Genomic DNA, 14,813 nt, shown 5'->3' with positions numbered 1-14,813 from the left:
AAAAGAAAGAAAAAGAGATTTACTGCCCCCCTCTGCATGCAGAAGACTATTATGTATTTATTATATTTATAGAATCCCCTTCTCTTAGCGGAGCCCAGATTACAAGTTAAATGTCCAGCATTTCCCAGCAGGGATGGCTAAGACTCTTGTCTGAAACTCTGGAGAGTCCCTGTCAGTCATTGTAAACAATACTGGGCAAGATGGACCAATGGTCAAATTCAGTAGAAAGTAGGTTCCTGTGTTTCAGGAGTTTGATCACTCTAGCTTTACTTGCACATGATCTTTGTTTCAGTCCTTGGCATTGCCAGGTAGGGGTGGAAAGTCCTCCTGCCTGAAACAGAAAGCCACTCTGAGTCAGTATAGACACTACAGAGCTGGATGGGCCAATGGTCTGACACAGTAAAAGGCAACTTCCTAGGCAAGATAGTGAGAGGCACACACCAAATTCTTAACATGTGTCTACAGCAACAGAGAGGAATGATAAGAAATTAGATCAGGCACCCCCAAACTTGGCCCTCCCACTGTTTTGGGACTACAATTCCCACCATCCCTGATCACTGGTCCTGTTAGCTAGGGATGATGGGAGTTGTAGTCCCAAAACAGCTGGAGGGCCGAGTTTGGGGATGCCTGAATTAGATAGTAGTGCATGCTTCTATCTTAGATTTAAGATCTTCAACAAGGCAATTGATGAGAAAGGGAGAAAGCTAGCAGTTTTTCTGAACCGTCACTTCTTTACTTCTGCCTTAATGGATGATTCATGGCAGTGTGAACTTGCACTTATTTGATTCACTGCTTCTTCCTCCTAGTACAGACACAGCAATGGTTTTTTTTTAATGCTTGTATTCATAGTCCTTTACCTTTTTTGCACTTGGGTTATGATTAATTGACTAAAACCTTTTTAATCAATTTAAGACATGCATTTTTTTTTAAGTACGTGCTTCATCTTCGAGGAGGCAGTCCCTCCTGCCTTTGGGAATGCCTTTGTGCCAGCTTCTGTCTGCTGGTGCTGCATGATCACTGAGGCAGGCACTAACACCTTCTTTGCTTTGTGGTTGGCTGGACCAGCATACATTTCATTCACCCTGGATGCTTTTCCAGATTTAGCCCTCTTCATTGCCTTCGCTCCCTGCATCTCTCTTATCACAGGCACTTGGCATTAAATGGTATGGTGGAGAAGAAGTGTGTGTTAGAAAGAGTGCTGGGAAAGGCATCAAAGGTAATAGTGGAGACGTCTCTCACAGGTGATAGCTCCACTTAGAATAGACTAGTAGAGGCATAACTCGTCTAAAGTGTGTAACTTGCTACAAGCCCTTTTGCGCAGTTTGTGAATAAGGTCAAGTTCCTTTCAGAAGACAATATCATGCAGAACAAAGCAATCATTTCCTCTTTCTTCCACACGGTACTACTTCAGTGCACCACAGATGTTTCTGGGCTTTTGCTGTTTCTTTAGTGAAGATGTGCAACAATTACAAGGTTAATTTTTTAGGCTGTGTTGCTAACAGTGTGTGAGAGTCCTCCTACATTGGTGCCACCTGTTCAATAATAGCCTTTGGAGTCATGTTTACTATACATTAGGTATCCCAAGGCAGTAGTGACACAACAAACATAGTTTCCATTTATAAATCCTTGTCAACGTTTAGGAGTTGTGGACATTTGAAAAGATGCTGTGCAGCATGATTCTGTGTGTGTTTACACAGAAGCACCTCTCAGAAACCAAGGGCACAACAGCCTTCATTAAATCTTGCAATCCTTAACCTTCAGAGAAGAAAAGGTTGCCTCGTTAATGGGAATTTGTAAAGTTGTGGAAAATAGTTGCTTCTTGTCTTTTCTCCTGCACCCAATCTAAAGACGAAAATTCATTACTATCACCATTCTGGAAAAAGAGGTGAATATTTGCATAATTGTTCTGCATGACACAGCAAGAGGTCCTGGGTGCTGCTGCTTCAGAACTGCCACATGACTCTTCGATATCTACCCCATTTTTGCTAATTATATCTGTTCCTGTCTTGCCCATCTGGAGTGTTAACATATAACACTCCAGGTAGTAATCTCTGCATGGTACAAGTGAATTGACAAATGATGAAGACATACTTCTTTACCCTGGCATTTGATACCTCTGATTTTATGACCCACCCTATTTTTCTTTGTAGTTGTGAATTTTTAATTGTTTTTAATACTGTATTTTAAATTGTAACCCATTCTGGAACCTAGGGCTGAAGTGCAGATGGTGACGATTAGCCTCATACCATAAGGAGAAGGAAACAAGTACATAATAAGAGGCCTTGTTGGATTAGCCTAAAGGTCCATCTAGTCTATCTTCCCACTGTGGGCAACCAGATGCCTCTAGACAGCATGGCAGGAGTGAAGGATCTCTCTGGCCCTGTGAGCCATATTCTCCTAGGCCAACAACTGTTTGGAGTAAGTTTAATGCTACTCTGTGGATCTTAGTTGATATCTCTGCCCAATTTGCAGAACCCTGCCCACAACAATACTATATGTTTGTTTCCATGAATTTGATCCAGAAACAGCAGTTCTGCTTTTGCATCTTTTAATATACTAATACATACTCACCAGCTTCCTCAAGAGGTGAGAAGTAGCCTTTGAATATAAGATGACTGGATGGTGCCTTTTTATGTGAGTAAGGTGGCTTTTCAAAATTTGTTTAATTTAAATATAAACAAGCATAGTGTATTAGAAGCAAATTGCAGGCAGATCTGCAATAGAAAGAGGGTTGTGGGATCCCATTTTTAAAAGCAAAAGAGTTGGGTGGGTGAAGAGGGCCTCCTCTCTATTTCTCTGATCTAGCTCTCTGTAGCCCTTTTGTCCAAGTAGCTTGAGATGGAGGCTGCGTGCAGGTAAACCACACATGGGATTGAGGATCCTGTGTGTCTCATTCACACTTCTCTTTTGCTTTGAAAATCTGATCTCCCTCTTTTTATGTAACGAGGGTGATGCCAGACTTTGAATATGAAGAACTGTCAATGTCATGGAAAGTTTAACTTGCAGGCTGGCTTGTATTTCCCTCAGCCCGGCTGGTTGCAGATGTGCGTCCTGGCTGATACAATTCTATTTTAAGGGGTGAGTAGGGCAAAAGTGTCTGATTTAAAAGCTGCTACATACTGTCTGCTGACCACAATACATAAAGTATTATTCTGAATTATTTTTCCGAAGTATTCCTCTTTCCTTTTGTAATTATTTGACTGTGTTGAAAGCTCTCTTCCAGTCCCTGTTCTTATAGTGGTTATGCAAAAGCCTGATTTCAATAATGATATGGTTGTTTAGCTATCATGATGCAGTAGCTTTTGGGTTCGGTCATAGTGAAACAGATAGTGTCCATAGTGAAACAAATTGTGGCTTCCTGCCAGCCTGTTAGGTTGTAACCAAAGTCACTAGGATCCAGTGCCCAAGCTATGACACTTGTGAGTGTTAATTTGAATAATCTTGCAAAATGGCTTTTATTCACTTTCTTATCTAAAACAGATGTTCTGATTCATGGTTTGTCTTGGGTGCACCATTTTGTTTCTTCAACTGGGTGTCTGTGGTCACATGAAAAAATCAACAAATGTGGCCTTCTAACTGCTTGCAGGTCTCTTGAACTGTTCATTTCCTCTGCTTTAATGCTCACTTACCTAGGCCAGACTTCCTGTTTATGGTCAGTCAGAGGAAGGGCTAAGTGAAGTTATCTATAATTCTCTAAATGTACTCTGCAAATAGGTTTGGTTTGGACATATTGTAGGCAGCCTTCCTTTTTTATTATTATTTTACAAAATTCATACCCTGCCTTGGACATAAGGCTGAAAAGCACTTCTGTTGACTGGTTTTACTGTCCAAAAAATCATTCCCCTCCTCATCCCCTTACTTCTGAATTGAAACTGATTGGGTGTGGGCTGTGGAAGAAGGCTGGCATGGCCTCGCAAAAGGGAGAAGACCAAGGTGGCTTAATGGTACAGGTTCTGAAGGGGTGTGTGTGTGTGTGTGTGTGTGTGTATAATTGAGGTCAAGCCAATATTGTCAGTATGATTAAAACAGTGGGGAACCTACCCCTGTTTATCTGCATTAGATCACCCTTCCATCTCCATATCTCTACCCATTTCTTGGTCCTCCTGAGTGTCACCCAGACAGTGGGCTTCCATATTGGTAGCTGATTTTCTGAGGCTTCTGCAGTGGGTGGAAATATCTGCAGGTGCAAAATTGGACAACCAACAGACTGTGAGCTGCATGTGGCCCCCTATCTCATTTTATGTGCTTCCTGAAGCATCTCTATTCTTCCATCCCATCAGAGTTCCTTCCTTTCTTCCTGTTTGTTTTCTCCTCGTTTTCCTTGGCTTTTAAGAGGTGGTTATTTCTTCTATCTATGTAGCTTCAGTCTGGATGGACTGAACAGTTTTTTGAGAGAAATAAATTGAAGTATGTTTCACTATTTTCCTAGTTGTATGGCTTCTTCTCTGTGGTGGTTGCCCTGCACCACCATCACCCCGGCTATTTGAGAAGAATTGGTTTACTTTTGACATGTGTGTAGACACACATACACACGGCAGACGCCTACCAGTTTTTGCTGGGGAGTGCGTGGGTGAATAAGGAACAAAGCATGCACACCCACAATCACTTCTTACAGATTTGAGTGTAACTTGCATTTGCTTTTTAAAGCAGGAGCTATATTGGTCTGTTTTATTCTTAAAAATCCCTCTCTGAGCTTCATTGAGAGTGAGCCTAACTACCCCAGTGGAACTTCGTTATAAGCAGAGCTGCATAGTGCTGCGAATTCTAATAAGAGTTAGCCATGGTGAAAATTGTAGCAGGGTGACCTTTATTCCATATTAGTTAGCCCAGAATACTTGTCTCTCTGGCTCTGCCCCTCATCAGTTCTGACTTTGTTTGCCATAGTATACCTCCAAAGGAATATGTCCCTTGCAAAGGAAATTGGTTGCCCACCTCTGGCCTACTGTAGTCTATTGCTGTATGGAGTAAAGCAGGGCAAGCTACCATTTTCGTTGAAATATGAATTGAGAATGTTGCATAATTTAGCAAATTCACTAGATTTCATTCTGAAAGATTCAAACTGGTGAAGATAACATATACTGTATAAAAAAACTTGATTGACAGGGCTGGTACTATAGTTCCCAGTTAAAGCCCCTCAAATGTATTATTGGTGATCTGAATGCCAGTGATCTATAGCACCAAACACCTGCTTACCAGCAACTGCAGTTCACATAACAGATAGCACATAACAGGGACTGGCTCAGACCCTGTGGCAGATCCAGATGCCAGATATTTTGCCCTCTCTACTCTGGCAGCACTATTACAGGATCTAATAATGCCATCCAGAAAACCAGGGGTTAGTTTACTTGTTTATTTTCCAATGTGATATATGCCATCATCTGCCAGCACTGCTCTTATTAGCATTCTGTGTAGAACAAATATAGACCATTCTCTATGTGAACAGAAATCTGCATTAAAAATGGCAATATGGAGAAACGTGTGTGTGTGTGTGGGGGGGTGCATTTCAACCTTCCAGGACGCTTTGTAACTGACTGTAAAGTGACCACACTGGAACAGAGGAAATTCAAAGGTAGAGTGCAATGTAAAACCACTGAATTGCAATACATTAAGAAGTTCAGTTCTATTACTCATGGACTGAATGAGCACAATAATCATATCATGACATGTTTTTTTAATTGGCTTATTGATGGCAATATGTCTCTGTCTGATGGTTTTTGTGAATAGCTACTGTTAAGAATCTAATTATCACCATCTGTGCATTTCATTTCCTTCTGAGCTCGCTGATTACAACCCCCTCATGTGTTCCATTTAAACCTGAAACTCAGTGTAACACTCATGCATCTGATGGGCTGTGCAACACAGAAGCTTATGCATAATGGTTGTGTAAGTCTTTGAAGTGCCATGAGACACGTTGTTGTTTTATAGTGAACATTTGAATTTAAATGCATGTGTTCGAACATAGGACTTCTTGCTTTACTAAGCTATGGCTGTGGTTAGAGAAATTATAGCTGCTGTGTGGGGTCTATATTTTTCTAAACTCTGTGGTTTTGTTGCAGTGCCTCCAACTAAATGCACGTGGCATTATGTCTTTGGACACACAGCCCTTATGTAACCTTGATGTTAGCAGTCTGTATTTTAAGTCCTGGAAATCCTTAATAAATTTTGTTGCACTAAAATTATGTGTTTGTAAAATTATGTGCTTCTCCTCCAGAAGAAATAGCTTTTAATTTACTGTGTAGAGGAGAAGTATATCACATTTTCAGCTTTATTTCTGAAGATAAATGTTACATTGCTTTAATCAGATGTGTATCCCATTTACTTTTGAGACTGCTTCAGAATTGGCATCACGTGATCTTTGTGTTGCATCCTAGGGTATATTTGATAGTCAAAAACCAAATGGTAAAATGTAAGAATGAAGCCATTGTTTTTGCCCTTGAGGACAGTAAGGCAGATTTGCAAAAGGAAACAAAGGCTTTTTAATTTTGTGCTTCTGATTTGCACACTTTCCAACCTTTCTGAGGTTGAGGAGTGGAAATAAGAGTCAAGTTCCTTCTCTGAAAAAACAAAACCCCACAAAATGACTACACAACAGCATTTTCCAGAATAGAGTAGCACCTCTTAAATTCAGATGCCCTAGGTAGCCATCTTCATTTATTTTAGATTTGACCTACCCTGTGACTGTGGAATATCTTGTTTTTTGCATCACTACTACAGAGAAACAGCCCCAGTCCAGGAGACTTCCATGTTTATGTCTCATTGAAATCAATAGGACAGATTAGTCATGACTAATTCAAATTCCATTTATTTCAGTAAGAATTGCGCCCAGCTAACTTTTTCTGGAACAAGATTCATGTCACTTGCCCCTGCCATTAACAGTGCCTATTTTCATTTTGAGTGATTAGAACACCATAACAACCTTGGTCAGTTCATCCTTTGCATTTCAGAATACTTCCTTTTAAAGAGACAACGCTCACATCTATGTAAGCATGCATTAAAAATGAACCATGTCCTGTCTTTAGATTAGATGTATTTTAGGATGCTTGTATTGTAAACCACCCTGTGATGCTCGGATGAATGGTGGTATAGATATTTAATAAATGGTGATGAAGATGATGATATTATTATTATTATTATTATTTATTAGGAGTTAGGTGACATCTAACTTGAAGAGGTGCTGTACTGTTTTTTTTAAAAAAGTTCAAGCGTGTATGTGGGTGGCACAGATAGCCTGTTCTCCAGAATCTTGGAATCTACCACATTCTTTTGGATTTTATTGCGGGTTCATTTATACAGCAGGGGGACAAGGTTAAAATGGGGGCAGGGAGGTACTATGAAGGAACATACTCCCCTTGCCCCCTTGTGCCTCTGCATGCAATGCAATGCAGGCCAGCAACAGGCATGCATAGTTTCTGCTTAAGGCAGCTATAGGAACACAGGAATCAAGCCATTAGTCCATCTAGCTCAGTACTGTCTGGAATGATGGGCCATGACTCCAGAGTTTCTGATGGAATTGCTGCTGGAAAGTGAAACTGGGACATTCTGCTTGCAAAGCAAATGGTCTGTTACTGAAGCTTTCCCTGTAAAAAGCCAATTTGCTTTTTGTTGTTGCTTTTTGTATAATAACAAAAAAACCCAACATCCTATTTCATCACATTTTGCTGATTTACTTAAACATGCAACGTACATTAGAGCTGAATAATCCCAAAAGGTGAGCTTTTAATGTTTGTACCACTACATTATGTGAATAATCTGAATTATGCTCAGCATTAACAAACTGGAACAAACTGTGGCATTGCTCAATAAACACATTTAAGTGACAGAGGTACAATTATTTTTTTACTGCACATGTAGAAAGGCTAACCGTAACCCTTGACCTGTAAAGAAATAAGTAGAAGCAGCCATCAGTTCTTGTATCCAGCCTGCAAAGCGGAATGAAACCACTTCCTCAGTTTACAAATAAGTGTTTTATCAGAAGAATGCACATGAATGTTTTGGGTAAATTGAAATTTCTTTCCCTAACAGGACCAGTGGTCAGGGATGATGGGAATTGTAGTCCCAAACATCTTGAGGGCTGGAGTTTGCCTGTGCCTGCTTTAGCGAGTTGTAGAATGCGAGAGAGAGACATACCAGTTCTCAATTTTTGCAGGCTTCCTGAAACTTGGAGCAGCGCTGCAGTTTTAACACCAGCTTTTCACTAAGAAAATAAGGTTCCTCATGGCTGTGATGAAAGCTTTTCAACAAATGTTTTTGGGGAGTGCAGACAGCGATGTCCCATTAGGATTGGCAGGGTAGCCAACAGTATGTAGAGCCAATGATAAGCAGAGCCCACCAATTCTAGTCTTGCCCCCTTCTCATCCTTGCTGAGTTCTATAAGGGAAACGCTGAGACTAAGAAGGAAGTTGACAGCCAGGGCCATCCCTTGGACTGGCTGTAAGTAAGAAGGCAGGTAGGCTTGAGGAATCAAGACTGAGGTTGGTGGGGCAGTTCCCCATTTGCCCTAATGGACTGACCTCCCCAGGGTATAGAATTGGTGGTGAGTGAGAAGGAGGTCACTGACCTTTGTGCCTCATTACCATGAATTATTGGAGCAGTGCCGGTGCAAAAATATGCCAGTGAAATGCCATAGTGTGGTCAGGATAAGGGATTCTGGAAAACAAGTGGGTGAGGGGAAAGGCTAACTGGCTTCTTTGAGAAGAAGGGCAGGAAAGAAATCTAATAAATCAATTTATCCTTTCAGCAGGATGCCTCTTCAGCTATTCCTGTGCAACCCTCCGCTTGCTCTCCAGTTGTTAAACTGAGGAATACTGCAAATTAACTTGTGCTCTTTTTGCTTTCTTTTCTGCAGTTTATTAGGCAACAATTTCTTCATGCTGACATTGCAGTTTATAAACTACTTGCCAATTTATAAACTAGTGTCTAAGTAAGCAAACAGTCATTCATTCTCTGCATGAGAGCATATGTTCAGTTGACAGTTATGTTTTTCTTTTCAGTGGATTTGATGGAAATAAAGGAAATCCGACCAGGAAAAAACTCAAAGGATTTTGAGCGGGGGAAAGCAGCACGGCAAAAAGATGACGTTTGTTTTACTATTTTCTATGGTACTCAGTTTGTTCTCAACACCTTAAGCTTAGCAGGTAAATGTGTTTTCTTTGGATTACTCTTTTTATGATCAGGGATGAAAACACCACCTCTTCCATGTTGTCTTTAGTTTATCCTCTTAATCCATATTCTCAAATGTAACCGAGTTTTTAAAGTTATTTTCTATTCCATTCACCTCTCCTTCTACTCTGTTTTCTCTCCCTGAGTTTTCTCTGTGTGTACTTCTCCATGTCTTATAAGATGAAGTAGCCTTGCAAATAAGTACCCAAAACGCTGCAAACACTTAGTTAGGTTGTGTTTTGTGAATTAATATATGCCACTGCTTGGCCCTTAGCTCTGACAAGTTTCTTGCTTGGAAAGCAGCCTTGGCTCACTTTAAGGCTTAGTGGTTAAAACTAAGAAAATGGAAGTACTCTTACTGAATGTGGTAGGCAGCTGTTGAGCATCTTCATTTCAAGGTTAAGTGTTTTCTTTCACTGGTACAAACTTGTTTTGTCTAATGCCAGCATAGCATCAACAAATAAATAATGTCATGGGCATTTCCCCCCGAATTTTTACTGTTTTGATTAGCACAAGTCAAACACAGTATTACTGAGAAGTTTTAAATGACCAGGGTAGGTTGTTGAGGAAGGGGTTAAATAGATAACTCAGATTATCCAGAGTTTTAAAAATCATACTTAATTTCTTATTCTGATTTAACCTTATATTTAATCTATCTGAGACTCTTTGGACACACTAATGTCTGTGCACAGTATTTGGGTAACTAGGAAGGGAGCATGTCATCCTAGAATATTGCAGACTATCAAGAAGTCTGGGAATGTACACACCATGCTCTGATGTTCATTTCAAGGGATATGTGGAATATAGAGGAAGCAGAAAGCACATATGCATTAACTCTGTGCTACAAAATGAAAATCATTTGCATATATCCATAATTATTTCTCCTGAAGCTTTAAAAATCCTAACTTTTAGCGCCATTCTTTTTTTAAAGGAATGCCTTTTTGGTGAGATTTTACTATTTTTTGCTAGCTTTCAGGTGCATTCAGACAGTTTCTTTCAGCATTATGGGTTTGCGTTATAAAGCAGTGCAGTTGAAAAAGTTCAACCTACCTTCTTCCTGATTGAGTGTTCCTTCACATACCATTTAATTTTCCAGCTGATTCAAAGGATGATGCTGACAAATGGCTGTGTGGCTTGAATATCTTGCATCAAGAAGCAGTGAATGCTTCCACTCCAGCAATTACAGAGAGGTATGTGGAAGGAACCATTCCCCATTTTTCTTATGATAGGAATTTAAGAGTTTAGGAATTCAATTAATTCCACAGGGTAAGAAAAGCAGCAACAACTTCTTAATGTGCTACGCCATGTGTGCTGTACTTGGTACTGAAGAATGCTAAATTATTTTAGGAACATAGGAAGCTGACTGACAAAGTCTCTCCAGGGTCTCAGATTGGAACCTTTCTCAGCCTGACCTGAGGGTGCCAGAGATTGAACTTCGGGTCTTCTGCACTCCAAACAGGCATTGTATTATAGCCCCTCCCACTGGAACAGAGAGTATTATTTGGGGATTTTTACCAACTCTATGATTCCATGAATTAGCCTTTTGGACAAATTGACATGGGATAGCAGGAATTGTAACTAGTGGACTTGCACCAAGAGCATTTTGTACTTTAAATTTGGGGCTGACTACACAGTGATAAACCTGTGCGTTCTTCTGATCTACAGCCTGTCACATCTCCCCGATTAATGTACTTGCATGGTGTAAGTATTTGCAAGGATGTATATATTTGCGACATTCATATTTTTCGGTGTACGTTTTAGCACTGAAAACCATCTGGTGCACACCTAGAAATAAAATAATTGAAGTGGCCCTTTGGGCCTCAGGTCACATAGAGACTCAGACTTAAGACTGAGCAATAGGTTCGTGGAGCTCTCATTTTTCTTGAAGTGGTAAATATAGTTTTGGAGGGTGGTTTGGATTTGGCCCATGGTGCTGCAGGTATGGGAGTTAATCCCTTTTCCCTGTCCCCTTTTCTGTTTCAAAATGTCTCTCTGAATATGCTCTCTGGGGGTGACACAGAGAGAAAACACGGGGGGTGAGGTGGAATTTTGACCTCCAATGCAGCCCTGATCTAAATCCCTGTCATTCACCTGGTTCACACATCATCTCAAGCATACTGATAATAAACTATGGTTTAACATGAATGAGTAATGTGCTTCTCAAGTCACACTTCTCCATGCCAGGAAACAAGGTATGGTCTTTGGGTTTATTTCTCTCCAGGCAGTCATAAATGGTAAGGCAAGAACAGACTTTGGCTTGTGCTCATGATGATGGCTTGTTTCCTGGCAGCAGTGGAGGAGCAAAGCGCCTGTGCTGGCAGCGCACTGCTTCTTCACACAAACCATTGTTTATTTTAACTATGTTTTAATCTTACATGTATTACAGTATTATTAAATACTGATGTATTACAGTATTTTAATATTTTTGGAAGCCTCCTAGAGTGGCTGGGGAAGCCCAGCCAGATGGGCGGGGTATAAATAATAAATTATTATTATTATTACATGTGAACCAGGTCATTGGCATCATGTGTAATATTTGCAGTATTGTTTCTTACATGGCATGAGTTGGTTTTCCTTGTTAGCACCTCTTTTGTACAAAGAGGAGAAGAGCAGAAAGAGGGCTGGAAGACCCGTGTAAATAGGAAGAAGTAATTTAAATTGCTGCTGTTACTTGTTTGTTTTTCTCCAACTCCTGCAAATGAAAAACTGATAACAGAATGAAGAGGCAATTCTGCTTCCTTTTATCTGCACTGAAGCCAAAATTGCTGAATGAGTTTGTTTAGTTCTTCATAAAACTTACCAGTGCTGTGTCTTATGTGTTCCTTATAGCTGGCTCAGAAAACTGATTTACTCTGTGGATCAGTCCAGAAGAAACAGGTAAAATTGCTGTCTTCAGTGTCTGCATTGTTTGTGCTTGGGTCTGTCTATGTTTGTGACTTTTTAATTGGGATACCAGTACAGTGGTACCTTGGGTTACATATGCTTCAGGTTACATACACTTCAGGTTACAGACTCCGCTAACCCAGAAATATTACCTCGGTTTAAGAACTTTGCTTCAGGATGAGAACAGAAATTGTGCAGCGGCAGCAGGAGGCTCCATTAGCTAAAGTGGTGCTTCAGGTTAAGAACAGTTTCAGGTTAAGAACAGACCTCCAGAACGAATTAAGTTCTTAACCCGAGGTACCACTGTACAGTAATATATATATGTATGCATGCATATTGAACTCTTACAGAAATCAGGCCTGAATAGGGGTGTGGTTGCTCTTGAGCAAATCCATAGTTGATTATTGCATCCTGTTTTTGCAGCCTGCACCAAAGATGGGTGGTGGTGTGATCTGAACTCCCATCGTATGAGGAGTAGTTTTCCTGATTGTGTATAGTCTTCTTTAGATGTTCCTTTTGAATGTATGAAAGGCAAGCAGCAACACTTGTAGTGAGGACCCCCCATTCTGAAAACTCTACACCAGGCATAAGTAAACTCGGCCCTCCAGATGTTTGGGGACTACAACTCCCATCATCCCTAGCTAACAGGACCAGTGGTCAGGGATGATGGGAATTGTAGTCTCAAAAGTGGAGGGCCGAATTTTCCTATGCCTGCTCTACATGCTAGTAAGGCAGCCCCTGCAGACTACCTCCTATAATGCATTGCCTGGAAAGGTGCCTGATTGTCATCAAGGGAGTTTCACTTGCCCATTCACCCATTCAGAACGAACATCTGAAGAGGGTTTACATTGTTAAAGCCTAAGGGCATATATGTACCACAGACTTTAAATTGGTTTAATAGTAATTTCATATTCCAAGGAAAGTAGTGGTGGTGGACTAGTAATTTCCAGCAAGATTCTTGGCACCTCCACACACTGCAATTTTCCGATTGTGGAGAAGGAGTCATGATGATAATTAAACTGATATAAAACAAATATATGTTTATAATGAAGGCAAGACTTACTGTTATTGTGGCCTGCAATGGTTAGCCCTTTGACCAGGTGGCAAGATGGTGGAAGAAAGCCTTTCAAAGGGGCTCATGCAAATTTGGAACAGACATGGGAGGATGGGAAGGGACTGAAAATGCACGTGAGAGTTTGGTTTGGACATTTTAAGTAAGGCAGACTGGGGGATGTTGCCATAAATTAGTGTTCAGTGATGTTTGGGAAGAGAAGCTGAAGTATTGGACCAGTGGAATGATCTCCTACCAAATAGCTGACACAGTTTGTCAATGCTTGATCAACAAGAGTACTGCAGCACTTTTACAGATGGAAAGGTTACTTTATGCCATAATTAGGGCTCATCCAGACTTCCCTTTGTGCTGCACTTTCTAGGCATAGGTCTGCACTTTGAAGCTCCATGTCCAAGCAGGCTTTTTTTGGTCCTGGTGCTTTCCCCGGGAAAACCCATGTTTTACCACTGAATAAGAGCAAATGGCCCAGGGAAAGTGCCAGGACCAAAACAAAACCAAAAAACAACTACCACTTGGACATAAAGCTTTAAAATACAGACCTATGCCTAGAATGCAGCAGAAAATGAAGCCTGTAAGTCCTTAAGATGCCATAAGACTTGTAGGCAATTTTGCTGCAAGAGATTAATACAACTACCCCCCTGGAAGTTGTAAATGATTGATCAATGCATCTCATTGCATGTAGCTTCTGTTAGTGGTATGTGGCAGCAACAGGGTCAGGTTATTCAGCAAGAGAATTTGTATGACTAAGGTTGAATTTTTCTCTCGGAAGAAGGGCAAAGTGCCAACTGCAGCCTGTTTATTTGATGGCAGCTGTGCTGGCACCTGTGTTTAGATATAAAACACCACAATAAGGAAGGGTTGTGATGCATGGGAGATCCTTGGAGCAGCAACGCCTTTGCAGTTGCCATAAATGTACCCTATCTGACCTTAAATCCTTTTTGCGGTGTTTTCTTCACAACATGGAACAGCAACACAGCTGATATTATCCCAAGATTAAGGAAGAGAGAACTGGTATCATTGCTTTTTGGGCTCCAAATTTAGCAGGGAAAAACATGAACTTGGTTTGAACCCTCAGAATCCTGATAGTTGATCAGGAGGTGCATGCTTAGCAAGTGTAAAATCCCAAGTTCAGACCTTGGTGTGTCCATTTAAATGATCTCTAGTAGTGGGTCTGAGAAAGATTTTTGCCCAAGACTTGGGGGAGCTGCTGTCAGTCAGTATTGGGCTAATTGGACCAGTATTCAAATTCAGTATTGTGATGTGCAGGAGATCTTTAGTGGAACAAATCTTATGCAAGCTACATTAAGTGTTGGGAAAGTGGAAATATGCATATGTAGTATCTATTTTTCCCCAAATTATTTTTAACATTTCACTCTCTTGCGCTTTGAGTTGATAGGAGGCTGAGTATGGAAAGGCAAAGGTAACTGAGAGGGTAATGTGAGAGCTTACTTAGAATTCAAAGGCCACTTCCTTTTCAACATTAAAGTTGTATTCAGACTAAGCTGAATGCAGTGTCAAAGTCCACCTACCTTAAATTAAAATTCAGCAAGTGTATGATGGAATTATATTGACAGGAAATATCTCAGACACAAAGTCAGGGAGTAGTACAGGCACCAAGACTGAGCTCTCTGATTGCTGAAATCTAGTTTCTAAGACACATCGATGATGATGGTGGTAATAATTTTTTATACCCTGCACA

At 40.6% G+C, this 14,813-nt stretch overlaps 1 protein-coding gene across 3 annotated transcripts in view; it reads left to right on the top strand.

Annotated features, from left to right (window-relative positions):
- The window catches only part of PLCG2 (phospholipase C gamma 2), a 72,005-nt gene that overhangs the window by 18,667 nt on the left and 38,525 nt on the right, over positions 1–14,813 (top strand). For all 3 annotated transcript variants that reach the window (XR_014010241.1, XM_081202687.1, XM_081202686.1), the window contains exons 3-5: positions 8,991–9,134; positions 10,256–10,349; positions 11,989–12,036. Coding sequence is in view for 2 of the 3 variants with exons in the window: in XM_081202687.1 (XP_081058813.1) it covers positions 8,991–9,134; positions 10,256–10,349; positions 11,989–12,036 (286 nt within the window). In the remaining variant the exon portion in view is untranslated. The remainder of the gene's footprint in view (positions 1–8,990; positions 9,135–10,255; positions 10,350–11,988; positions 12,037–14,813) is intronic.

This window comes from Podarcis bocagei (genome assembly GCF_964188305.1).
Source record: "Podarcis bocagei genome assembly, chromosome: 7".
NCBI classification, from domain to species: domain Eukaryota; kingdom Metazoa; phylum Chordata; class Lepidosauria; order Squamata; family Lacertidae; genus Podarcis; species Podarcis bocagei.
Note: the sequence above shows the minus strand (reverse complement) of the source record. Positions and strands in the feature narration are given on the sequence as shown.